Here is a 25,916-nt window from a genome sequence, read left to right on the forward strand (position 1 = left end):
AGGATCTCTTCTGGTTTCCTCACCTCCAAAACCCATGCACTTGTCCCTTGTTATCTAGTGCACAGGACCGATGCTGCTTCTAGGAGCCCCAGGGAATGAGCTGTTTGCTCAGAAACCTTCCCCAGTTCCATTCAGCAGGCGGGTGCTGGTCCTTGGACCTGGCTTTGGGTAGTAAAAGCCCAGAGCAATGGTTCTCAAACTTGGCTGCCCAGTGGAATCAACAAGCAAGCTTTTACAAAGCACTATTGCCAGAGAAATGCTGATTTAGGAAGCTGAAGATGTGGCCTCAGCATTGGGATTTGTTAAATCTCCTTTTTTGATTCTAAAGTGCAGCCAAAGCAGAGATCCCAAGCTCGAAAAGATGGATTTCCCTTTTTTTTTTATTAATATTTTTTTTTATTTTTATTTATTTACGATAGTCACAGAGAGAGAGAGAGAGAGGCAGAGACACAGGCAGAGGGAGAAGCAGGCTCCATGCACCGGGAGCCCGATGTGGGATTCGATCCTGGGTCTCCAGAATCGCGCCCTGGGCCAAAGGCAGGCGCTAAACCGCTGCACCACCCAGGGATCTGGATTTCCCTTTTAACAGATAGAAGATGATTCAGCTCTACACAGCTCCATCTTCCGAGTGGTTTGAACTTGGCCTCACTCATTTGTCCCCAGGGATCATTTGCTCCTTTCTGGCTTTTGTGCCTGAATAACAATAATAGCAACAAACAGCAATCACTTATGTTGGCCTCTGTGCCAGTCACCTTTCCAAATACTTCACATGTCTGGATTCATTTACTCCTCACAAGAACCTTAGGAGGCAGGTGCCAATATTATCCTCATTCTGCAAGTGAGGAAACAGGCACAGAGAAGGTCAGAAGCTTTCCCAAGTCACAGAGCTGGCAGGTGGTGGCTCCGGAATTCCAGCCCAGGTGGGCTAATTCCAAGGCCCATGCTCTTACCCAGTTCTCGGCTATGTGGCCTCAGACACTCCCCTTTTTCTCAGAGCTTTTCCCAAAACACTGGGACAGATCTCGAGGCCGAGATCCAAGCAAGCACTGAACTCACCCAGCTCTCAAAAATGAAGCTCTGCACTGGCAGGATGTCATGATATCCATGGATATGTCTGTGGATATTCCGTAGGGAACATGCTGGAGACTGAACAGACGGTCAGGGCCAATTCTCCAATACTCAAAATGACTGCCAGACACCATATTGGCTGTTCTGTGGCTTTAGAGCTCTGATTTAAGATGGAGAAAAAGAGATGTTGCAAAAGGTCATTTTAGGCAGCAGCAGAGTTTGCCAGGGTGTCACACCTTTGTGGTGTCTTCCAGAATGGCCAGCTTCTTTCCAGGGCAGCCCAACACCTGCGAGGCTGGGACAAGGCCAACCAGCAGTGCTTCCTGGTATGATAATATAGCTATCGAGCAGTGGAGGAGCAGTTGCAGGCACCCAAGCTGCTGACCTTTCTGGAAGTCAGGAGCCACAGAGAACCTTCGCCTGCTTGTCCTCACCAGAGAGGTGTTGGTGAGGATGCCCACTCGGAGGGATGGTGCTGCAGTCCTGTGAAAGTTACCATGTCCTTTCCCTTTATCGGTTTGTAACAGTGCAGGGACGGCAGAGGCGGTTGTCCCTCCATGTGCCACTTCTCCCGAGCCCTTGCTTAGGCTCTGCACACACACAAGCACATGTGCTCACATCTAGTCTAGGTTCGTGATCTGATCTGTCTATGCTACTCCAGCATCCAGCGCTGAACTGAAATAGGATTTTATTTTGTCATGGGCCAGTTTACTGGCTGACGCATCTGCCAGAGTATGTGCTAGTAGAGGGCAAGGTTCTTTGTCCTCAGAGTCCCAGGTTCTAGCAAAGCGCTATGCACAGGAGCAGGTGTTATGGATTGCATTGTGTCCACCTCCCACACACACACACATACACATTCATATGTTGAAGTTCCTGGTACCTGTGAATGGGACTTTATTTGGAAATAGGGTCATTGCCAATGTAATTAAGATGGAGCCCTACTGGAGTAGGTGGCCCTTGGATCTCATAGGATCCTTTAAGAATAGTTCCTTTAAGAATGGGAGTTTGGGGCAGCCCTGGTGGCTCAGCAGGTTTAGCGCCCCCTCCAGCCCAGGGCATGATCCTGGAGACCCAGGATCAAGTCCCACATCGGGCTCCCTGCATGGAGACTGCTTCTCCCTCTGCCTGTGTCTCTGCCTCTCTCTCTGTGTGTCTCAATAAATAAGTAAAATGTTAAAAAAAAAAAAAAAAAAAAAAAAGAATGGGAGTTTGGAGACACACACACACACACACACACACACACGGAGAAGACCATGTGAGGGGGAAAGAGGGAGATCAAGGTGACATTTCTACAAGCCATGGAACACCAAAGACCACCAGCAAACCACCAGAAGCCAGACAAGGGCCCAGCCCAGGTAGCAAGCCTTCCTCGTGGCTCTTGGAAGGAACTACCCCTGCCAACACCTGGATCCTGGACTTCTGGCCTCCAGCGCTGTGAGACCAGGGGATGCCATTCTGCAAGCCACTCAGTCTGAGGCCCTCTGTTGTGGCAGGCTGAGCAAACTCCCTGAGTGGGTGCCCAGAAGGAGAGAAGGGAGGGGACAGAGGAATCTCAGCTCCTTTTCCATCAATGCACATTTACTAGGTTCCTGCTTGTGCTATACATGCCATGGGAGGAGGAGGGAAGGAGAGAGGACAAGAGGGAAAAAAGAAACAAGGCTGGATGTGGACTAAGTACTGAGGGACAGTGAGGCTCTGGCTTGAGCTATCCCGCCCACCTCCTACCCCACCCCACCCCTACATTCTGTTCAGGCTGTGGCTTGCTTTCCCCACTTCCTTCAAGCACCCAGCCCCTGCACCAAGCCGCTCCAACCTCCCACCCTGACACAGTCTGGCCTCCAGAAAAACCTTACCAGGTGGAAGGTGAGATGTAAATGATCAAGACCTTTCCAGGCATCAGCCCTTCCATGGTATCTGCATATAAACTTTCAAGAAAAATGTTTTTAGGGCAGACACCAGGCATCAACTTGGTTTAGAGATGTATTTTCTGGACCAGGAAGATCACTTGGCTCAGGGGACTTCCTGCCTTGACGGTTGAAGCCACACACCAGACTGGCTCAAGGCACAGGCAGTCAGCTCCCTTCACCCCCCTCTCCTCCAACTAAACACCCGCTGAGCCCCTCTTCTGTGGCTGGGCTGAGATAGCTACCAGATGAACAAGACACAGCATCTGCCTTCAAGGGCCTCAAATCCTAGTAACATCACGTCAGGTGCACAGGCTGAGTGTCACGGATGAGGAAAATGTGGGCAATGGGGTGCAGTGAGGCAGCATATGACAGACCTGCACTGTCCAGTATGGCAGTCACCTGCCACATGTGGCTATTAAGCAGGTGATGTACAGCCAGTCCAAGCTGAGATGTGCTGTGTCAAATATACATCAGACTTCAAAGATTCAGTACAAAAACAAAAACATAAAATATCTTTTTAAAAAAAAATCTTTAGGTAGGCTCCATGTCCCACATGGGGCTTGAACTCATGACTCTGAGATCAACAGTCACATGCTCTACTGACTGAGCCAGCCAGGCATGCCAAGAACATAAAACATTTTAATAATTTTATATTGAGTACATGTAGAAATGATCACATTTTGGATACACTGGGTTAAATGAGACATATTATTAAAATGAACTTCGCCTGTTTTAATTTTTCAAAATGTGGCTACTAGAAAATTTCAAATTATATATGTGAGTCACGTTTATTCCTGGTAGGCAGCATCATCCTGGAAGGGCATTTAACCTGAGCGTGGAGGGAAAAAAAATCAGGGAGAGCGTCTGAAAAGAGGTTTCACCTGAGCTAACTAAAAAAAAAAAATCAGCCTTGATTGGACAGCTTTCCATGGGCCCAGAACTTTTCATATACTTTTTTTTTTTTTTAAAGATCTGATTTATTTGAGAGAGTGAGACAGAAAGAGCATGAGCACAGAGAGGGGCAGATGGAGAGGGAGAAGCAGACTCCCCATTCAGCAGAGAGACTGAAGCAGGGCCTGATTTCAGGACCCTGAGACCATGACCTGAGCTAAGTCAGAGGCTTAAATGACTGAGTCACCCAAGTGCCCCTTTTCATTTACTTTCTAATTTAATCTTTAATAACTGAACTTTTGTTCCTTCTTTATTTTTTTTAAAGATTTATTTATTGGGGCGGGGGGAGGGCAGAAGGAGAAGGAGCAAGAACACTGAGCACAGAGCCCTGTGCAGGGTTGGATGCAGACGCAGGGCTCCATCTCATGTCCCTGATACCATGAACCTCAAGATCATGACTGAGCTCAAAAACAAGAGTGAGATACTTAACGGGGAGCGCCACCCAGACACCCCTTGGTTTCTTCTTTATAAACAGGGTCTCCAGTACTGGAAAGCTTCGTTTGCCCGCAATTTCACAGTAATTAGTGGTGAAGATGGGGTGGAAAGTCTGCTCCCCACCAGATCTGCAGGCCAACTTCACTGTTGGGAAGAGAGAGGGGATATGAGGCAGGAGGCAATGCCCACCCCTACCCAGGTCTCTCCTACAGAGAATCTGAGAACAAGCCAGGGCTTCGTTGCAGCCCTAAGCATCCAACAAGGTTCAAATCCACTCCGCTGAGAAGCTACCTGAGTTGTGTAATTTACAGAAAAATCAAATTATGTAGAGGCCTCTTATAATTGAGGGTAATTTAGGAAAGAACTTTCCAAAAATGGCAGATTTTATAGCTGTGTTACCATTTGGAAATGGCCGAGGTCATTTTGTCATTCAGACGCTCTTCTCTGATTGAAACAGGCCAGATGATAGTCACACAGACTGACACAGAAAAACCCCATTAGGGCACTGAGCTCACTACCTGGAGTTGAATATACTGGGTCAAACCAGGCTTCCTGAGACAAGGCAAGTGCCCATAAAGATAGGCTGAATGAAATGTGTGGATGAAGCCATGTGCTTGATGGCATCACATTTCCACCACACAGAGAGGGGTTCTTATGAAACAGCTACTCTGGGACACCTGGGTGGCTCAGTGGTTGAGCGTCTGCCTTTGGCTCAGGGTGTGATCCCGGTCCAGAGATTGAGTCCCACATCAGGCTCCCTGCGAGAAGCCTGTTTCTCCCTTCCCCCACTGTCTATCTCTCTGCGGGTCTGTCATGAATGAATGAATAAATAAAATCTTTTTAAAAACCCAGCTATTCCTAAAGCACTTTGCGGGGGGCGGGGGGGGGGGGGACACGGTATGACAAACTTAATTGCAGGAGAAGTTTAAACTTAACTTAATGGCCCTACCTGCCTGTTGCAGGATATGCGTTGAGTGTATAGGTACTCACATATCACACACATAGAGAGGCACCCATGGCCTTACTGATCATCATGTCTAGCTTCTTAATAACAGAGTCAACAAGACACATAACATAAATCAAAATTTTTAGGAAGTGCTCACAATGAATACCTAGTAGCATCCAGGCAAGAGGATATCATTATATCTTACTACTATTCAACAAAATTCTTAGTGTGCACCTGTACAGTGTCTGAGCCTGTAGTACAGGGTCCCTTGCATAGCTCAGATCCCCTCGGAAAAGTCCCAGGTCACCTAACTCAACTCAGACCATTAACACCAACTCTTCCTCAGTACACTCTCAGGTGCTTTTTGATACATGATTTCAAAACTCACAAAACTCCAAGACTGTATTGTGTTCCTATTTTACAGATAAAGAAACCAATGCTTGGGAGGATCAAGTAATGGCCCCAGGTCATACACCTGGGCTGGGCTCCCCCATTCCTGCAAGCACCCAATTCTCTCCTCTGACCCAAATTGTGTCTGACTCTGGAGTCCCCATCTGTCCAGGCTTGATTGGAAATCTGACCAGGGCGCCTTCCCTGCTTAAAAAATAATAGAGGCACTGGCCATGGTGAAAGAGGTGGCCCACTATCGCTGGATTTAGCAATGGGCTCGCTCATCTATTGTAATTTGCAATTAATAATGAAGCATTCTCCCAAGCGCTGCATGTAAGATCAAGTTCATGTAATATTTCATCTTTGCCAGCCAGCTGCCGTTCTGCTAGGCTGACAGTAAGTAATATCTTTGCATAAGGAGCCAGTCCACAACTAAATCAATTAATCCCTCTTTGGCTGGTAGCAGCTGTTGGGTCAAAACAAGATAATTAGATGGACTCGTCATTTACCAGGTGGTTGATAATGAAGGGATTAATTGCCCAGAGTTGGAGGCTATGCAATGTCTGCTCTTTCCTGCCTTCACCAGTGTCGGACCATCAGCGTTGGTCTTCCCAAATGAAAATTTGGAAGGCAGAGAGCCTCTTCTTTCTTTGCACTTATTCAAAACTGGAGCTGCTCCTTCTGCAGTGCTCATCTGATGTCTGGCATGGAACAAGTCTGGATTCTCCACCTTACGGGGTTCAAAGCTCTCTGAGTGATCCTTATGAACAGCCAGGGTTGAGAACCCCAAATCTAGTTCATTTTGTAGAAGAGATCACTGTGGCAAGGAGGGGACATGCTCTGCCTTTGAGAAGCCCCGCCACTAACCAGTGGCTTGACTCAGAAGCAGCAGCTGGCTTGTAAGTTGTACACTATCACCTGTGGGCTCCCTAGGACCACCAATCCTGCTGGTGGGTAGACGACCCAGACAAGCCTGATTCAGCGGGCACCAACCTGCCCTTCCTGTTGTCTCTCCAACCAGATCCCTGCACCGTTCTTCACTCTGGCCACAAACCTCCTCACCATTCTCTAAATGTGCCATAGACTATCCTACAGGGGCCACGCTCCTGTCATTCTTCCCCTCCTTGATGGTGTTCCCTCTTCTCTGTTGGGTGAAGTCTGATGTGTCTTCAGAGGCCTAGCTCAAATACAAAGCCCCCCACTTGCCTTGTATGTTAAAGGGTTGATTACTCCTAATTCTCCCATAACTGAAAAGCTTCTACTGCAAGGCATTTATCATGTCCTATTACCTACAGGCCTCTCCTCCCCATGTCTTTTTCTTGTTTATCCTCTAAATGTGTGCAGAAGAAACAAAGTTTGGCAAGCATTGCTGAGAAAGCTGTTTTAGGATGGTGCTAGAAGAGCCCCACCCTAACCCCCTTGGATGATTCAAGCTTTTATCAATCTAAACTTAAAGCCCGGGACGCCTGGGTGGCTCAGTGGTTGAGCATCTGCCTTGGCTCAGGGTGTGATCCGGGAGTCTCAGAATAGAGTTCCGTATTGGGCTCCCTGTGGGGAACCTGCTTCTCCCTCTGCCTGTGTCTCCGGTCTCTCATGAATAAATCAATAAAATCTTAAAAAAAAACAAAAAAAAAAAACAAAAAAACCCCACAAAACCTTAAAGCCCCCCACCCCCACCCCCAGCAGAGTTCCTGAGGGTGATTCCTGCTGAGCCTGGCCACAGCCAAGAAACAAAGGCCTCTCTCCAAATGTCAGGTTCAGTAAGCAAAAAAAAGAAACTTCAGTTGTTTATTGGACATTACTGTGCATGCCACATCACTCCACAAGCCTTGGTTCCTGACTTTGGGAATTTTACAACGATCCTGAGCACATCCATCTCAGCTTGAGTCACTAGAAAAAAGAACCTCAAGGAAGCATTTTTTCCACCTGGAAAAGATGAAGTGATAGGTTCTCATCCTCCTATAATCTCGCCAGGTCAGATGGACCCAGACAGGCACTACCACTTAGGAGCTATGTGATCTCGGCAAATTGCTCAGTTCACTGAACTGCAGATTTTAACTTAGCTGAAAAATGGCACTCAACCTTCCTTTTTGGGTTGTTATGAAGATTCACTGAGATATGTGTTGAAATGCCTCGAACAGTGTAGTATAGTATGGTATAGTGAACGTAGGTTATATTTTCAATGAAGAATAACTGTTCTTCCTTTCCTCCTCTCTCGATCCTTCCTCCTGGAGCCTACCTTACTTGTGGAGAGATGAATCTACTTTAGCATATTGAAGACTAGACCAATAAGGCGCCATCAAATAACTTGTTTTGTCCTGCAAAAAAATTTTTTTTGGCCTCAAACAATTCACCCAGAATACCTACAACTAGATCCCTCAAACATGGACTGGCCCTCATGGACCCTTAGAAATGGCGTAGACAGTTGGATCTAGTGCACTCACGCAAGCCTTCTAGACTTTGTGTTTATGAATTCCTGGTCAGCCCCTGGGCTGTGCATCTGTCTTCTCGGAACGTGGTAATCACAGAGCAAAGCTAAATGCTAAAGAAAGCACCAGGCAGGGCAGGGCTGAACCACATGAGTGATGCTGTGAAGATTTCAGGGAACCCACAAGAGGACCAGGAGGTGGGCGAGGGAGAAGGACAAGCTGTCTCGCTCTTGCTGGCATTTTGGGGCAATTATGCCCTATTAATGGCTGACAACACAGCTCTGCCCTGCGAGTCTGAGCTGAGCCAGGGCGGCCCACAGATGTGCTTGGCCCACAAATATGCAGTTGGCAACTCCTGAACTTTCGGTGACTTGACACCAGCTGATCTGATCGGCAATTACATTTTATTTTGGGGCCAGGAGACAGCAGAGAACCAGGGAAATTATAAGACATCAGAGTACAGTTTTTCTAAGAATACCAACTATAAACTTTTTTTTAACCAATTGTTGTTTTAATGGTTAGGGATTTGTGAAGCACTAAAATAAGAAAACCTTAGACACCAAAATCAGATTATAGCCAATTTCCTCAAGGGGGCTTTTAAGCCTTTGTCCAATAAAAATGTGAGTGATTCTGCTGTTGTTTTAGAGGGGAGACAGGGTAATTCCTGCCAAGAGAACTCTGCCAGTGACAGTGAGTGCAGCACACATGGATTTGTAGTTTCTCCCAAGTTTGAATCTTTGCTTCCTACTAGCTGTGTGGAATAACTTTCTGGGCCTCAGTGCTCCCATTCAGGAAATGGGAATATTAGACCTAGCTTGGGGCTTATTAAAACCATTCAATGAGTGGTTTAGAAACATCTAGATAACAACTGGTCCATAACACCAGTACAGGGTAACTGAGATGGTGCCTTCTTGCTCTAACATTGGTTTCTTATCTATAATAAACAGTTCTGTTTTCACCATCATAGATCAAACCCAAATAACCAGTCAGTATAAAATGGGGAAATGGCATTTCTAGGAGCAGTTTGGTTTCTAGCAATTACAGGGTTTGTCATCCACCTCTGTGATAACATCAGTCCAGGCTTAGCAGCTTCCACAGCTTGGCTCCTTGGGAAACATGAGAAACCACAACCATGCCCACTCGGGTGCATAGTTAGTAAATCTCTCGTGAACACAAAAGTTAACAGGAGCCCCTGCTCCCTTCTCTCCTGACACCCAGCCCACGGCAGCCCAAATGATCACCAAGACAGTGTCTCTGAGGCACTGCTGACTGTATTTGCGTAGGAATGGAACATAATTGCAGCTTGTAAAGGAAACCAGCCTAAGAAAAAACATCTCAGGCAACATCCCGAGGAAACAGGGAGATCTTCCTGCAGGGACAGATCCTGGTTGCCAGAGAAGGGGGTCAGACAGCTTGCCCACGACATTCTTGATGGAGGTGACTCACCCCCCCCACCTACACCCTCACACATGGCTCCCAGAGCTGCCTCTCCAGCCCCATCTTCCCTCCCAGGTCCTAGGCTCCTGCTAAATGAGCTTTTCACCCAGAAAACAAAATATCACCAGAAGGAAGAGAGGACCTCTACCCAGGAAGGTCGTCGATCCTTTGGTAGTTTTACAAATGGACCAAGCAGGGTCTCCCTTTCCAGCCAACTCACTCATGTCAACTCTGGTATGACAAGAGGAACCAGACATGGAAGGCTAACCACACATGTCCAGCTCACCCCCTTGTGCCCAGCGCTTGGCACTTGTAATAGCGAGGAAACAAATGGTGAAAGAGTGGATAAAGCCAGGAATAAACAAACTCTACAGGAGGCACTGGTCAAAGTACATCTTCTCATGCAAACCTACAAGGCAGGTATTGTTAACACCATGTTATGAATGAGGAACAGCAGTTTAAGAGGAGTTAAGAAGTATCTTGCCCACACGCACATAGCTAGGAAATGAAGAAACTAGGCTTTGAACCCATGTCTGATTTTGAAGTCAAGGCTTCCAAAATGGAAACCACCCTCATGACCATGATAATGACAAATGTTTACATAGTCCCTGACACATCAGAGTTCTAGCCTCCCAACATTCCAGAGATGTGGACTCATCACTAAGCTGCACAACCAGTGGGAGGTGAGGTAGGGATGTGAACCGAGGCTTTCATTCTTTCAGCCACAGAAATTTGGGGGCACCCTCTATAGACCAGGCCCTGTGTTAGGCAGTAGGGATCCAACACTAAGCAGCCCAGACACAGTCCACAGACTTCCTGTCCAGAGGAGTGTCTACCTCAGAAATAAGCTCTTCCCATGATACCAGATTCTGCCCATAGAATTTCCCCAGGAAAACAGGAGTGCTGCAGCAGCTGTACTCTGAAAGGGAAAATGATCTGAGAACAGAGCACGTCAACAAAAAGACAGGAATGGTTTGCATCTAAGTAGCCTATGCTGTTCTCAACATGGCTTACCAAAAAGCCTACCCTTTGCCCAGGCCAGTTCTGCCTCTTCTTAAGGACAGGTATGTGAACACGCTAGGAGACTTGCCTATCATGATCAGATTATTTGGGTGCCAAACAGAACCCAAATATCAAATTCCCTGCTGAGTCACCAGAGAACTCAATAAGGAAGCCTCAGGCAATCGGAGTTTGCAATTAGTAGCTAATCAGGCCTCCTCACACTATAACTCCAGAGAAGTGGGGCTAACAGGATAGTGAATTCATCTGGTTAGGCCACCCATGATGCACACACTCCGGAGCCCATTTTGCCAGAAGGGAGTGCAGGTGAGAGGCAGGGAGGCTAATGTAGATCAGCAAGCTCCCTTTGCAAGACTTTAAGGAATGCAGTGTCTTTGAGGACATGCATTATCTTTGTTTACCAAGCACCTTAGTCCACAGAAATACTATATGGAGAATGTGAATACAAAATAAAGCTCAGAGACTATGGCCAAAGCTGTACATTTTTTTTTTTCTTTTCTCAACAGCAATCAAAGGTCAGATAATGGGCCACCAGTTATTCACTCACCATTTCCTGGTATCAAGTGCTAATTACCATTCCCACAGGAGAACCAGCCTTAGAGTCTCCCCATCAAGACCCACACACCCCATTGAGGCCATAGCCGTAGTGACCATAGCCTCTTTCCTTGGCTCATAGCTTTCCACAAGGGCACATTACCTTGGTTGAAAGTTCTTTTGCTCAAAGAGAAACTCTTCAAATCAATTTACCACGATAGTTGCTTAACCAAAAGCCACCTCACAGAACTGTCTCAGTAAACTGGTTCAGGGAGGTTGAATTCTTGGGGGATCATGGACTTCAATGAACTGATGAGGGAGCAGGATGGCAGGTTCACCCACATGTGAACCCTTGGGAGTGCTAAGGAGAACACTGGCCAGCTCCTGGCTCTATAATTTCAGAGTCCTGTTGCTGGCACCCATGACTATGTGGTTCTCAAACTTGAGCAGCTCTGAGAACTTAGTCCAGCACTGCACAGAAGCTTCTCTCAAATTCTAAATCCCTCTAGCTAGAGAGAAACAAGAAAGTAACCACTGAAAGTAAAATATCAGGCAGTGGAAGTTTCAAATCCCCAAGGAACCAAATATTAGAGTTTTTCATCCTCTCCTCCCCCAAAATATTGATGCATGGAGACCAAGCCAAGAAAGCAAGGAAGTTTCCAGGGCTTACTTGAGTTGGGTTGTAGAGTTCCTGCAGGGGGCTTCGAGACCCCTTCCGGCAGCAGATGTCCACACCAAAGGGGTTTCTCCGCATGACTGTGGAAAGAAAGTGAAGGCTCATCAGAAATGAGGAACAAATCCTTATTGTCTGACAAAGGAAAAGGCACAGAGGTGGGGGAAGAAGAAACAGGTAGGAAAGGAAGAGAGAGAACCAGCTTCTAGCGTAGCTGTTGCACATCTTCCCCAGCATTCAGGCATCTCCACACTCAGGAGACAAAAGTAATGCTACACATTTTTCCCAGCAAGTTTCTAAGAAAACAAGACCGGCATCTAAAACTCACTGAAATGAAGCTACTTACAAAAGACAGCCTAAAGGTTGTTCCAAGAGAGTGGGTGTCCCCAGACCCGGGCTTGGGGGTACATGTCACATTCCACAGCCTCCTCCCTCAAGGATCAATTACCACCTCTTATTCCTACCCTCCAGCACCTGGCCCTGGTCTCCTGAGCTGTGCCTCCCACCAACCAAGTCAGACACCAGGGCTCCCTAAAGCCTCTTGTAAATTAGGTTATGTTTAATGAAAATATCAAGTGGAGGCAGAAAGGACAAGGGTTTGTGGTTCTAAACAGACAGAGGTGGCAGTTACAAGTAATAAAAAAGGGGGAAGGGGTGCCTGGGTGACTCAGTCATAGGTTAAGCATCTGATGCTTGATCTCAGCTCAGATCTTGATCTCGGGGTTATGAGTTCAAGCCCTGTATTGGGCTCCACACCCAATAAAATAAAATAAAAATAAAATAAAAAATTTAAAAGAGAATTAAGGGAACTGCTCAAAAGCCAACGGCATTGAGGACACGAAGAACTTTTTTTTTTAAAGGTTTTAAGCAATCTCTATCCCCACTATGGGGCTCAAACTCACAACCCCAAGATCAAGAGTCTCACACTCCACCGAGCCAGGCAGGCACCTCCACAAGAACTATTTTTAAGTGGAAAATAGTCTTTTTTCACTCTTCTTGTTCACAAAACATCCTCATTCCAGGCAGTCCTTCCCAGAGCCCAACACAGTCACCTGTTGATAATTATTTGTTGAAGGAAGGGCGGTGTGGAGGAAGAAGGGTGGCGTGGAGGAGGGAGGAATGAATCAATGAGTGAAAAAGTGTTTTCTTCTCCCACAGGAGGCAATTTTCTTTTTTTTTTTCTTTTTTTTTTTTTTTTATTTATTTATGATAGTCACACAGAGAGAGAGAGAGGCAGAGACATAGGCAGAGGGAGAAGCAGGCTCCATGCACCGGGAGCCTGACGTGGGATTCGATCCCGGGTCTCCAGGATCGCGCCCTGGGCCAAAGGCAGGCGCCAAACCGCTGCGCCACCCAGGGATCCCCCTCTTTTTTTTTTTTTTTTAAAGATTTTTCTTTTTATTTATTCAGGAGAGAGAGAGAGAGAGAGAGAGAGAGAGAGAGGCAGAAGGAGAAGCAGGCTCCATGCAGGGAGCCCAATGTGGGACTTGATCATGGGACTCCAAGACCACACCCTGGGCCAAAGGCAGGCACTAAACTGCTGAGCCACCCAGGGATACCCAGGAGGCAGTTTTCTTGTGGAATGACATGGTAAGGGTGTAAGCAGGACAAGGAAAGCAGATTCATCCACAAGCCTAAAGAATTCGCCCTTATGTAGGAGCAGCACAGCAGACAGCCTAGGTCTGAATTCTGGCTCTACCACATACCAGCTGGTGACCTTGGCAAGGCACCTAACCTTTCTGTGCCTGTTTCTTCAGCTGTAAGATGGGGATGAGGATCTAACTCCCTGGGATGGCTGTGAGGATTAAACGAGATACTACTATCTGCAGAACACTTAAACCAGGGTGCTGGCCAAAAGGTGTTTCTTATAAATTTCTTAAGGGGATCAAACTGCACAGTGGATTTGCACATAATAATTACTGACAAAAACCGCTTACCCCCTGGGGAGGGAAGGGGAGAATTTCTCTATTCTTGAGCCATCAAACAAGCTGATGGGAGGCTGGCAGACCTCAAGCGGGGCTTTGGGCTTCTCCAACAAGAAAGCCACAGAAGCCTGGGAGGGCTGGTTGAAGGCGGGGTGGGGGGGGAGGGCAATCCCAGGCCCCTCCCTCCGCTCGGAAGCCAACCTGAGGTCAGAAAAGTGAGGAAAGCCATCTCTGCAATTACTTCTGGAAGTTCTCCAGGTGAATCAACTCTTTCTCTGGCAGTTCTCCTTTGACTTGTCACTTTGAGCCATGTGGAAACCCTTAGAGCAAATCATCGATTCTAGGCAACTGGAAGCTGCATTTTCTCTCTCCTTGTCTTTTACCTCCTAGAGCAGGGTCAGCTCACTTTTTCTGCAAAGGGCAGGTGGTGCTTTGTCTCTGTGCCCTGGATCTCTGGGGCACCTTCTCAGCAGCCACAGACAACACAGACCCAAATGGGCATGGCCAGGTGCCAAGGCAATCTCATTGGCAGATGCCAAAACCGAATTCCATGTCATTTTTATGGGTCAGGAAATCTTCTTCTGTTCCCCCCAACCCTCCAACCGTGTCACAGACACAGGCGCTGGGCTGGATCTGGTCCATGGGCTGTAGTTTGCTGATCCCTGCCCTAGAGAACGGTCCCAAGGATGCCTGGAGTCAGTGCAACAAGCCCCAGACACATTCTACGTGCCCCACACAGCCCTCTCCGGGGAGGCGATCTACGGGCAAATGTCCACACAGAAAAGCCGGTAGAATTTGATTAGGCTGTGCTGGGGGGAAACACTGGTTCTTTGTCCCTCCACGGCTGCCTGCAGAAGAAGGGGAAAAATCCACGTTGTGTTTTTCTTTAATTTATGGCTTCATTTTTCATTTCCACCAAAAACGAGGTAAACTGTTAAATGCACGCAAGTTGCCCTCAGTGCACAATGACATAGCAACACTTCGGAGGAGAAAAAACAGCCATAAAACTTGTAAAATTATGCTCACGCCGTGCAAGATTAAACTCTCCCCATGGCGGCAGACGGGCTCACTGAGATGCTGGCTTGCAGGACCGCCGGGGTGAAAACCCTGCCATAGAGTCCATTAAAAGTCAGCTTTTATGGGGGGCAGTATTCTTTAATTGGTTTATTTTTCTAATACAAGACCTTTAAAATGCTTTGACCGTGTGGGGCCTGCAACTCAGGCCCTTTCCCAAGGCTGCCCGCCCCCTGTGCCTCTGCCAGCCCCAGCCACGTGTGCTTCGGTGGGTGCCCTGTGAATCTGCGTTGGCACCCGGGCCACAAAGACCAAAGGGGCTTTGTGTGCTTTTTATGAGGACAACAATCTTACTATTTATCGAGTGCGCACCGTGTGCCAGGCATTTGGTGAAGTGGAATCCTTCCCACGGTGAAGGAAGTACCTGCGTTTTATAGGTCTTTGCCTCCCTTCACTTCAGAAATCTGCTGACCAAGGCTAAGACCATGGGAGTGGAAAGCAGCCACATGAAGACTCAGACCTGACTGCCTAGGCTCTTCACATCCAAACGAGAACAGTGAGGACCTACAGTGTGCCTAGACACAAAGGAAGGCTTGGCAACGATGCACGTAAGGATTGTGTTCACCACCCTGTGTGTCTTATGAGAAGTGGCATCAGAGAAGGTTTCAGTGACTGAAACACACAGATGGTGACGGCTAGGATTTAGAGTGCTCACAGCACACCAAGCAGTTCGCACATTTAACCTACACAACAGCCATATGAAGTGGGTACCACCACTGTCCCCACTTTATGGATATGGATACTGAGGCACAGCAGAGGAAGATAAGTTGCCCAGGTCTTGTGGGAAGAGGTTGAAGCGTGGATTCCAACACAGGCAGCTCAAACTCTTAGCTGCCACAATGGACCAATGGTCAGGTGCCAAGTCCACCACACATCTTTCTAGTTTGGCCCAAGACTGAGTGGGCTAGCCACCTCTAGGGCAGGAGATCTAAAATGGAATCCAGTGTCATAGGAGTTATTAAAGTGATGTGACATGATGCGACAGCCAGACTATTAAATCACAGTTACTACTATACTCCATTCTTTCAACAAACTTCTCAAGCACCCTTGGTATGCTGGGCATGGACATGGGGGTATAGACTCTCTCCCATCTTCTTTTTAAGATTTTAAGGCAGAGGGAGAAGCAGGTTTCCTGCGGGGAGCCCAATTTCGGACTCGATCCTAGGACCTGGGATCACGACCTGAGCAGAAGGCAGATGCTCTACCACTGAGCCACCCGGTGCCCCAACCCTCCTCATCTTATTCACATTTTTCCCTGGTGCTTGCTTGGCACACAGTAGGTAGGTACTCACAAAAGCCTGTGAATGAGCTAGGATTTGAGGTTTCGTTCATAAGCATTTGGAGAGGCTGTTTTCTGCTACAGAAGGAAGAAACTGCCAGTAGTATCCGACTGCTGTAATTTTTTTCCTTTGAAAGTAAAAGGTCCGGTGATCAAAAGCCCTAAGAAAGGAATCCCTGAGGACATTTGACAGTGGCCTTCTGTCATCCACCCATCACCACGGGTTTTATTTAGTTGCAACACGTGTTTTTTTTTTTTTTTTCCTTTCTAAACTCTAATCAACAAAATTCAATACCATTTTGTAAGAATCTAATTGGCTCAATTTATAGCACCATTTCTTAGACCCAGGAACATTTCTGTATATTCCAAGACACATAAAAGAAGCTGAAATCAGACTCAAGCCCCAGTGTTTGTTTTACTATGATGAAGAGCACACTGTTCTGAAGTGGACACTCTTAAGTAAACGGACAGCAGGTGACACAAAGTCGGCTCACAATAAAGGAGCAGAGCCCACCTCATCCTCTGAGTGGCTCCCTGTGACCCTGCCTGTGGGTCTGGGTGGAAGGGAGCCACTAGATTGTTAATTCAGGTCTGATGATGTAAAACTGAAAGCCTCTGCGGCCCTGGGTGTGAACTGACCTTTGATGTGTTTTATAAAATGGAAGATATTTGGGATACTCAGGGATTACAGTCCAGGTCCATAAGTTTACAGAAGAAACTCAGTTTAAACACTTGTGTAAGCTCCCCAAGGTAGCTAACAGCAGAGCCCAGGGCTGGAACTCAGGTCTTATAAAGTACAGCAAGAGTTAATAATCATCATGACAACTACGATTCATTGTACGATTCATTGAGAATTTATCATTCTACCTGATGCCTGACATATGCTAAGCCTTTTTCTCGTGTTGCTTCATTTACTTCTCATAAAAACCCTCTATGTCAGAAATAATGCATGACAATAATATCATTTATTCTCATTTTACAGTTGAGCCGACTGAATTCGAGAGGTTAAGTAACTTGCACAATTCTACCCCTGAAATTAATACTACACTATATGTTAACAAAAAAAATTGTTTTAATTAATAAAAGTAGAATTTTCTGTGTCTCTATGAGATAAAGTTTTATCTCAGGGAATCTGAAGCTCTTTGAATCCAGTGTGTATTCAGCACATCTTCATGCCCAGATGGGTTCAGGTTTTTGCATTCCCTGTTTGCTCCTGCTAAAGAATTAAGAACCAAAACTCATGTTTGGAATCTGAGGGGTTCTTGGCTCCCATCTGACCACTCCCAGGCATTTTCAGAGAGGAAAACGTGGCCCAGGGAGGGGTTGGGATAGCCCAAGTTCCCACAGCAGAGCTGAGAAAGAAGGGCCAAGCCTGCCCTGTCCTAAGCCAGCTCACCCCTCCACCTCTGAGTCCCAGGCAGCCCAGACCCATGGCTCTCTCATGGGCCCCCTCCACACGCCCTCTGCCCAACTAAGTACTTGGCACGTAATAGGGACTCAGCATGTTGTGTGAAGTGAATGAGATAAAACAACAGGTCAAGTAACAAGAGGTTTAAGAGGGACATTTTTTGTTAAAGGGTTATCAGGCCAAACCACTTACTAATAGCAAAAGAACAAAGAATATAAGTTCAAAGTTGGTTAGCTAAGAAAACATCCTCGAAATTACTTAACTGGCTTCTTAGTCAAAGGAATTAAGACAAAAACATAAGGCAAAATGAGTATGATCCACTCTTGGGGAACTGTGATGTGCCCTAAATGAATTCTACAAGCATTCAATAAATGCTGTATTTTATTATGTCTCTCCTCTACTCCCCACCACTGCTCTAGAGGTAGGTGGTACATGCCCATTTTAAAGACCAGGAAACTGAGGTTCAGAGAGGTTGGAGAATTCACACAATGACATGGCCAGTGAACAGCAGAGCTGGGATCCCAACCCACGTTTCTGTGGGTGCAAACCCTGCGTGCTCTTCCCCAGTCCTCTGAAATGAGACTTGCTATAGTTAATAGAAGTTGAAATTGGGAGAGGTCAGGCAAAAAGACAGTCCTGAGTATTGACCCAGTATTCTTCAACTACCCAGACTTTGGGGGCTTTATAAAACATTCAGCTCTCTTGTATTTGCAGGTGATGTTTCAGGAGCCCCAAAGCACGGAGGGTCGGAGGCCCAGGGCACTGGAGTTCAACCGAAGCTATCATTAATACCATCATCAAACTTTAGTTTTTCAACTTGATATTCTCCCTTTCTCAGTTCCGACAATAACCCAGAGCTATTTGCTATCATTTCCAGATCTGTTTTTCCTTATTGGAGACTGTACCAGCAACCACTAAAGAACCCCAGAGGTATCTGGGGTTTATTAGATTTGGAAATATTCAGAATTATGATAGCTAATTCCCCGGTCAGTATCCTTTCGCTACTGTAAGCTCCACCAAGCTCCTACTGCCCAGCCTATGGAGGTGGTGGCAGAACTAAAGTGAATTAAACTTTTGGCAGATGAAGGTCAAGGGTATAAATCCAAGAATTAGGTGAAAGCACTTGATATAACTCTGGATGAGGAAAGTCACAGCTTTATCTGAGAGCCAGGAGATTTACTGTCATAGAAACCTTCCACAGAGAGACTGTGACACCGAGCCTTGAAGAATATACCACAGGCACTACAACACTGACCCACCGGAAGAAGAACCCAGCCATCAAACATATTTACCAAAACCAACAGCCTCGGTAATCAACGCACCCCCTTCTTTTAGACAATTCTGGCCTATCTGCAAAAATGTCCTCAGAGCAGAGGTTTGTGCCCACATCCAAAAAGCACAAGGTCCTTGCCCAAGGGCAAACCAGCTGTCAACCTGACAGGTTAATGGAGAACCAGGCACATGTAGGACAAGAAGGGCCTTTAGAGGCCATCTAGTCCAATGGCTTTCACACAAGAAAAGAGAATCAGTATTTATGATCAGAGAAAAGTACCCTCAGAATTGGTTCTGAGTGAGCAAGACAAATGGCAGGATGTGAATCTCAAAAATGATCTTCCTGGACAGTAGTGTTTGAGTCCACCTGAGAAAGCACGAAGAGGTGAAAAGAGAGGAGGTGCCAGGCACTGAAAGTTTAAGAAACCCCAATCCAGTGGAACCCACTGCTCCCCCAGCCCCATTCTCCGGGGGGGAAATGGGCATCCAGAAGCATACGTGACTCATTCAAGGTCACAAAGCTATAGATCTCCTGTCCTTTCACAGCCAGTTCACATGTGATGAACTGATACTTTCTAGTCTCTTCTATTTTTTTTTAAAGATTTTATTTATTCATTCATGAGAGACACAGAGACAGAAAGAGGCAGAGACACAGGCAGAGGGAGAAGCAGGCTCCATGCAGGGAGCCTGACGTGGGACTCGATCCTGGGTCTCCAGGATCAGGCCCTGAGCTGAAGGCTGCACTAAACCACTGAGCCTCCCGGGCTGCCTTCTATTTCTTTTAGTACTTGTCCCAACTCATTAGGCCCCGTGCACTCACTGTTCCATCACCTCTAACACTCTTTCCTCTGCGCTTGCTCACGTTATCGCCGCCACCGCCACCGCCACCACCCCTGCTACCACACTAGTTAACATACCTGTCTCTTCTTTCTGTCTTCCCTCTGTTTTGTTTTTTATTCTTTTTCAAGGCACCTGCTATCTTTTTTAGTTTAAATGCTTTGTTGGCTACTGCCTATTGCTGCCACAAGACTATAAAATCCATGAGAGGTGGGATGTGGATTATCTTATCCACCATGATATCCTCAGTACCTAAATGAGTGTCCAAAATTCAGCGCCTGGATGAATGAATGAACAAATGAATGAATGAATTTGAGCTCTTTCCCCAAAACATAAGAAACCAGACCATTTCAGGAACACAGTTCCCCTCATCCAGTGTCTTCAAAACCTGCTTGGTAAGAGTCTTCTGCGGTCCTTGTGAAAAAGGCATACATCCCCTGCCCCTCTGAATCAGGCTCCCCCAGAGAGGGGCCTGGGAAGCAAGCAAGGAGGTAAATGAGCACCCCAAGGGATTCATGTCTCAAAAGGATCTGGGGAAGCAGGACTGGCCAGATGGGAAACACAACAATAGGGTACACAGATGGTGTACCTGCAGGACAATCTGGAGAAGGGGGGGCGGGGGGACACTCTTTCCAGCTGGGGCCAGTGAGTTCAGGGGCCAGGGGTGGCGGAGGAGGTGTCAAGGGTATGTGCTTACCAGGACCAGGGGGAGCCTCACTGTGAAGGGTGTACCGACTAGGCTGAGGGCTCTTCATTTACTTGTACCTAACTCATTCCAAAAAGAATTTCAGGCCAGACTGAGAAACCATTCCTTTGATTCTGTAGTCAAGATGGAGCCCTTGATAGATGATCTTTGAGGTGGAGAATAACACAAATGCGGTTTTACCCATTTTTTTAAATTGTGGTAAAATTTACATAACAGAAAACGTACCAGTTTAACCATTTTTAGGTGTCCGGTTCAGTAGCATGAACCGTGGCACATTCACCACGCCACGCAGCTATGTAACCATCACCACCAATCGTCTGCAGAACTCTATCTTCCCAAAATGAAACACTGTGTTGTTAAACACGAACTCCCCATTCGCCTCTCCTTCCAGCCCCTGGCAACCACTATTCCACATTCTGTCCCCAAACTTAGCTATTCTGGGTACTTCACATTAAGTGGAATCATACAGTATTTGTCCTTTTGTGCCTGGCTTGTTTCACTTAGTACAATGTCTTCAAGGTTCATCCATATTATAGTGTAAGTCAGACTGTGTAAGTCTTAGTCAGTGTAAGTCCTTTTTTAAGGCTGGGTAATATTTCATCGTGTGCATATACCATATTTGACATACCCAGGCATCCACCGAGGGACACCTGGGTTGTTTCCACCTTTTGGCTACTTGGAATAATGCCGCTATAAACACGGGTGCTAAGTTGTCTTGCTTGGATGTGGAGCGTGAACCTGAGGGGACCTGAGGCTTCGGGGTGAGCATGCCGCGCAGGTGGTCACAGGAGCCTGGCTGATGAGCACATGGTTGGAACTGTGGCCTCAGAGCCAGCCCCCACCATGAGAGTCTATCATCAGCTTGCACCCTAACCTGGTGTCACAGCAATGAGCCAGGCGAGGCATCGGAGTGGCATGAAGCCACCTGCTGGGGTTTGCTCTTCTGCAGAGAAGCAGAATTTGGCCCAAGGGACTTGAGTCTGGTTTTTGGGTTACAAGAACCCCCCCACCCCACCACTTCACAGACTGCGTTGCTCAGCTCTCTCTCATATAGAAATTCCAGGGCACCGAGGCAGTACCCCAAAAAATTGCTGGGAAGATGACACCAAAATTGAGATAGTAAAACTGTTTCCTTAAAAACCCAGCATGAGGGATGCCTGGGTGGCTCAGTGGTTAACCGCCTGCCTGCGGCTCAGGTTGTGATCCCGGGGTCCTGGGATCGAGTCCTGCATCAGGCCCCTGCAGGGAGACTGCTTCTCCCTCTGCCTGTCTCTGCCTCTTTCTGTGTCTCTCATGAATAAATAAACAAAATATTTAAAAAAAAAAACAAAAAAACCCCCAACAGCATGATTTCAAATTAAATACAGAAATTGTTAAAAACAGGCCAATACATAGACACAGAAAGTTGATTTTCTATGACTTGTTGCCTAAGGCCTAGGCAGGATGGTGAGTGACGGGTAAACAGACATAAGAGTTCTTTTTAGGGTGACGGAAATGTTCCAAACTTAGATTGTGGGGATGGTCATATAAGTCTGTAAATACTAACATTCATTAAATTTAACACTCAAAATATGTGAATGTTATATGTAAATTATATCACAATAAGGCTATTTAAAATATAAGTACAGAAATGTTTAAGAGAACCCGTAAGATTAATATTTTCAAGATTTTGGGGATCCCTGGGTGGCTCAGCGGTTTGGCGCCTGCCTTTGGCCCAGGGCGTGATCCTGGAAACCCGGGATCGAGTCCCACATCAGGCTCCTGGCATAGAGCCTGCTTCTCCCTCTGCCTGTGTCTCTGCCTCTCTCTCTCCCTCTCTCTCTCTCGTGTGTCTATCATAAATAAGTAAATTTAAAATATATATATATATACACACATATATATTTTCAAGATTTTATCCTACATGGGCAGGAGCTCTATCTCACAATCCCAACAATGACTTAATTGAACAATTTACTTGATTTTAGATTATTTGATTTGAGATTTTAAGTTGAAATCTTGTTCATGTATACTATTGGGGCATTTTAAAAACTTACCAGTCACTCTATTTCTAAGGCTGATGTATTAGATTTGTTTATCTAAGTACTCATTGGTTAATCAAGCAACTGAAGTACTCGAAAAAGACATTAACTATATTAAATTTTAAATGCAATTTAAAATGTTAAAATCAGGTTGGGTTAAATATTAATCAAAGGCTACCCTGAATGTAGCCATGAACATTTACTAGACTTCTAAGAAGAGTCAGATTTTTATAGGCTAGCATCCTAGACTTGTAGCTTTAGTTTTTCTAGAAGCTTTTTTGGTACACAGCCGTCACCTTGAATGACATGAAAATGCTCACAATAACAGAATTAACACTTAGGAACTGGCACCTTCACGCTGGTTGAAGGTGGGAGAATCAGAGCATCTCAGGTAAAGGAGGACCAGCCCCCAGCCCAAATTCGGTTCCCAAAATCCAACAGCTGTGGACGAATTTTACTGTTGAAAAACATAAGACCCTGTGGAAAAACAGAGTTCAAGGAATCAAAATTGGCAGTTAACCTAGGAAAGCCCTTATAGATGACATTTTATGTTCCTTTAAATAAAACAAGAGAGGCAGTGCTGGTGGTATAGATCACATTAATTACATTCTACACCTTGAATAAGTAATTACGAATATTGTACAGTTAATTCTCATTTACCCTTCCTTGCATGCTAGAGAATTTCTATACTCTCCCCTGCAGTTTTCCTGGAATGCTTATAAATTTATTTTACAGTGATGCAGATAATATGCCAAAATACTTTCTTCCCTGCGGCTGGTGCTTCAAGTCTCGTTTTACGACTTGGAGACATTTACGTCTGCCTCTGGGGTTCCCCCGCAGCTCCAGACGCAGGGAATTATTCCAGGTCACCTTTATGCAAGCTACTTGAGCGTGGTGGGGCATTAACCCCACACCTACCCTCTGGCCTTAAGTACAGAAAGTTTGACTCTGTGCAGGATAACTTGGCTCTAATGCAGTTGGCCTGTGCTGGGCACCCCATCTCTTGCATAAGCTTTGCTCCCTCTTGCCCACACAGGGATTGCTGCCCAAGCTTTGTCTCTCTCAAGGCCACCTGGGCAAACCTTGAGCACACCCAGGCTTTTGCTTTCTTTTGCTTTGCCCCACTCTGTCCTAGAAGGCAGAATGGGGGCCTGGCTAAGATCATGGTGTAGCAGATTGAATAGTGGACCCCCCGAAATACTCAGAGCACCTCTGAATGGGACCTTATTTGGAAATTGGTCTTTGCAGGTATAATTTGTTAAATTAAGACAAGGTCACATGAGGCTGGGGTTGGCACTAAAGCCAATGACTACTGTTTTTATAAGATAGGAGGGGACACAGAGAGAGTAGAGAGGCACAGCTACCAGCCAAGGAGTACCAAGGATGGCCGGGAGCCAGCAGGAGCTAGGGAGAGGCAAAGAAGGCTTCTGCCCTAGAGCCTTAAGCCCTGCCAACACCGTGATTTCAGGCTGCCAGCCCCCAGAGCTGTGAGAAAACAGATTTCTGTTGTTTTAAGCCACCGAGTTTGCAGCACGTTGTTATGGCAGCCCTAAGAAACTAATACATACAGGCTCGTGTCCTGTACAACCTCGACGATATACCCAATCTCTTGGCTTCATTTACCTATCTGTAAAATAAATTCTACCTAGTAGGTATGTTCTGAGGACACCTATAAATCAATCCACGTTAGGCATGTGTAAGGGCTCAGGAAGCTATAATTAGCTACCGTTCCTGGTGTCCCGAGCCTTCTCTTTCTAACTACTCCCCAAGAGAGCACCAGAAAATCCTCTATTTCAACCACAAATCTCCCTGTTATGGACATGATATATATACACAGTAATCTGTGGACACAAGATCATTTCACAGGATGGAGAAAGGACTTGGTGATGTATGATGGAAGTCTAACCATTTTGGCTTTGCTCAAGACACACGTGAGGCAGCTGTGGGAAGCTGCCTGGGGCTTGTTGAACAGACAATGTGTGTACCTTGCCTCCAGAAGCAAGAGACAACTAGAAAGAGATTATCCCCCACAACAAAACACATGCTTATAGTCGTGAAGAGCCAGAGCTTTCCAAGGCATCCAGCCATCCATCTACCCAAACCCATATTTTCATTTCCATATATCTAGATGACTTTAGGATGGGAATTATCATTTTAATTGTTCATCTGTATTATCTTCTTCTGACATTTTTCTGGCACAAAGTGCTAACTTTTAAAATATCCATACATGTACTATGTTACTGCAGCCGTGAAGACATTTACAGCCTTCAACTCCAGCATTTACCCTGTTGGGAGTGACAACAAGTGAATAATCCAACAGAAGCTAAAGAATTTATGCACAAAGATGTTTACTATAATATTTCCCTTCCAATGGCCGAAAATTGTAACCACTGTAAAACGCCCATGATTAGAGGAATCATTTTATAAATTATCCCCTTAGGTACGTCATTAATAAATCACAGTATATTAAGTACTCAAAAACGATACTGTTATTAAAAGTAATAAGGTGAAGACATTAGAAAAAGGATTTAAGTTAAAAAGCAGCAGATTTTGGGGCGCCTGGGTGGCTCAGCGGTTAAGCGTCTGCCTTTGGCTCAGGATGGAGTCCCACATCGGGCTCCCTGCATGGGGCCTACTTCTCCCTCTGCCTGTGTCTCTCCCCCCCCCCCCCCCCGTGTCTCTCAGGAATAAATAAATAAAATCTTTTAAATAAATAAAGGGCAGCAGATTTCCAAATACTATGAGGACCAGGATCTCAGCTATGTAAATATATATACATATAAATGACAACAGATAAACATACAAAAACACATTCTTCCACCTTGTTTATCATTTTTCCCCCACTTAAAAATGATGATGTCGGGATCCCTGGGTGGCGCAGCGGTTTGGCGCCTGCCTTTGGCCCAGGGCGCGATCCTAGAGACCTGGGATCGAATCCCACATCGGGCTCCTGGTGCATGGAGCCTGCTTCTCCCTCTGCCTGTGTCTCTGCCTCTCTCTCTCTCTGTCTCTGTGTGACTATCATAAATAAATAAAAATTAAAAAAAATGATGATGTCAATATAATGGGAGATCCAAAACAACTCTAAGTGTCATGGACGTTCCTGAAAGCCAGGGAAGTTCTAAAGAAAGTGTTAGATCTCTCCCCAATAATGAAGAAAAACCTCTGTAGCCACTGCTGGGGCTATTTTCTGCCAACAGATTTCTGACAAATGAGAGCACAATGAGTATGCTTCATGTCTGCATGTCTCAGGACTACAAGTTGCTTAAGTATAACTTGAGTTGCTCTTATCAAGAAGTGGTATAGGGGTGGACAGATAAAAGCTGGCACTGGAGAAAATCCAAAAGTGGGTGGAAGGAGGCAGGGGGTGGGCGTAGAGAAGGCATATCTGGGTTCTAAGGGCAGCTCTGCTGTGCTTCTTGAAATGTGGTCAGAAGGGAAAGACCACTGCAGCTGTAGACTATTAAACATGCCCACGCTCCCCATCTCCCTCCATCCCTTCTAGTGAGTCTGACATGCAAAGCTGAACCTCACTCCATAATCTCTCTGAAGACATGAAGTAAGAAGGGAATGAGCCCATGGGGGTGGGGTGGGGGTGGGAAGC

General features: G+C 46.2%; 1 protein-coding gene across 4 annotated transcripts in view; it reads right to left on the reverse strand.

Moving 5' to 3' along the window:
* The window catches only part of CHST11 (carbohydrate sulfotransferase 11), a 259,633-nt gene that overhangs the window by 124,164 nt on the left and 109,553 nt on the right, over positions 1–25,916 (reverse strand). For all 4 annotated transcript variants that reach the window (XM_038550819.1, XM_038550820.1, XM_038550821.1 and 1 more), the window contains one exon: positions 11,788–11,873. In XM_038550819.1, coding sequence (XP_038406747.1) covers positions 11,788–11,873 — 86 coding nt within the window. The remainder of the gene's footprint in view (positions 1–11,787; positions 11,874–25,916) is intronic.

The sequence above is a fragment of the Canis lupus genome, chromosome 10 (genome assembly GCF_011100685.1).
Source record: "Canis lupus familiaris isolate Mischka breed German Shepherd chromosome 10, alternate assembly UU_Cfam_GSD_1.0, whole genome shotgun sequence".
NCBI lineage: Eukaryota > Metazoa > Chordata > Mammalia > Carnivora > Canidae > Canis > Canis lupus.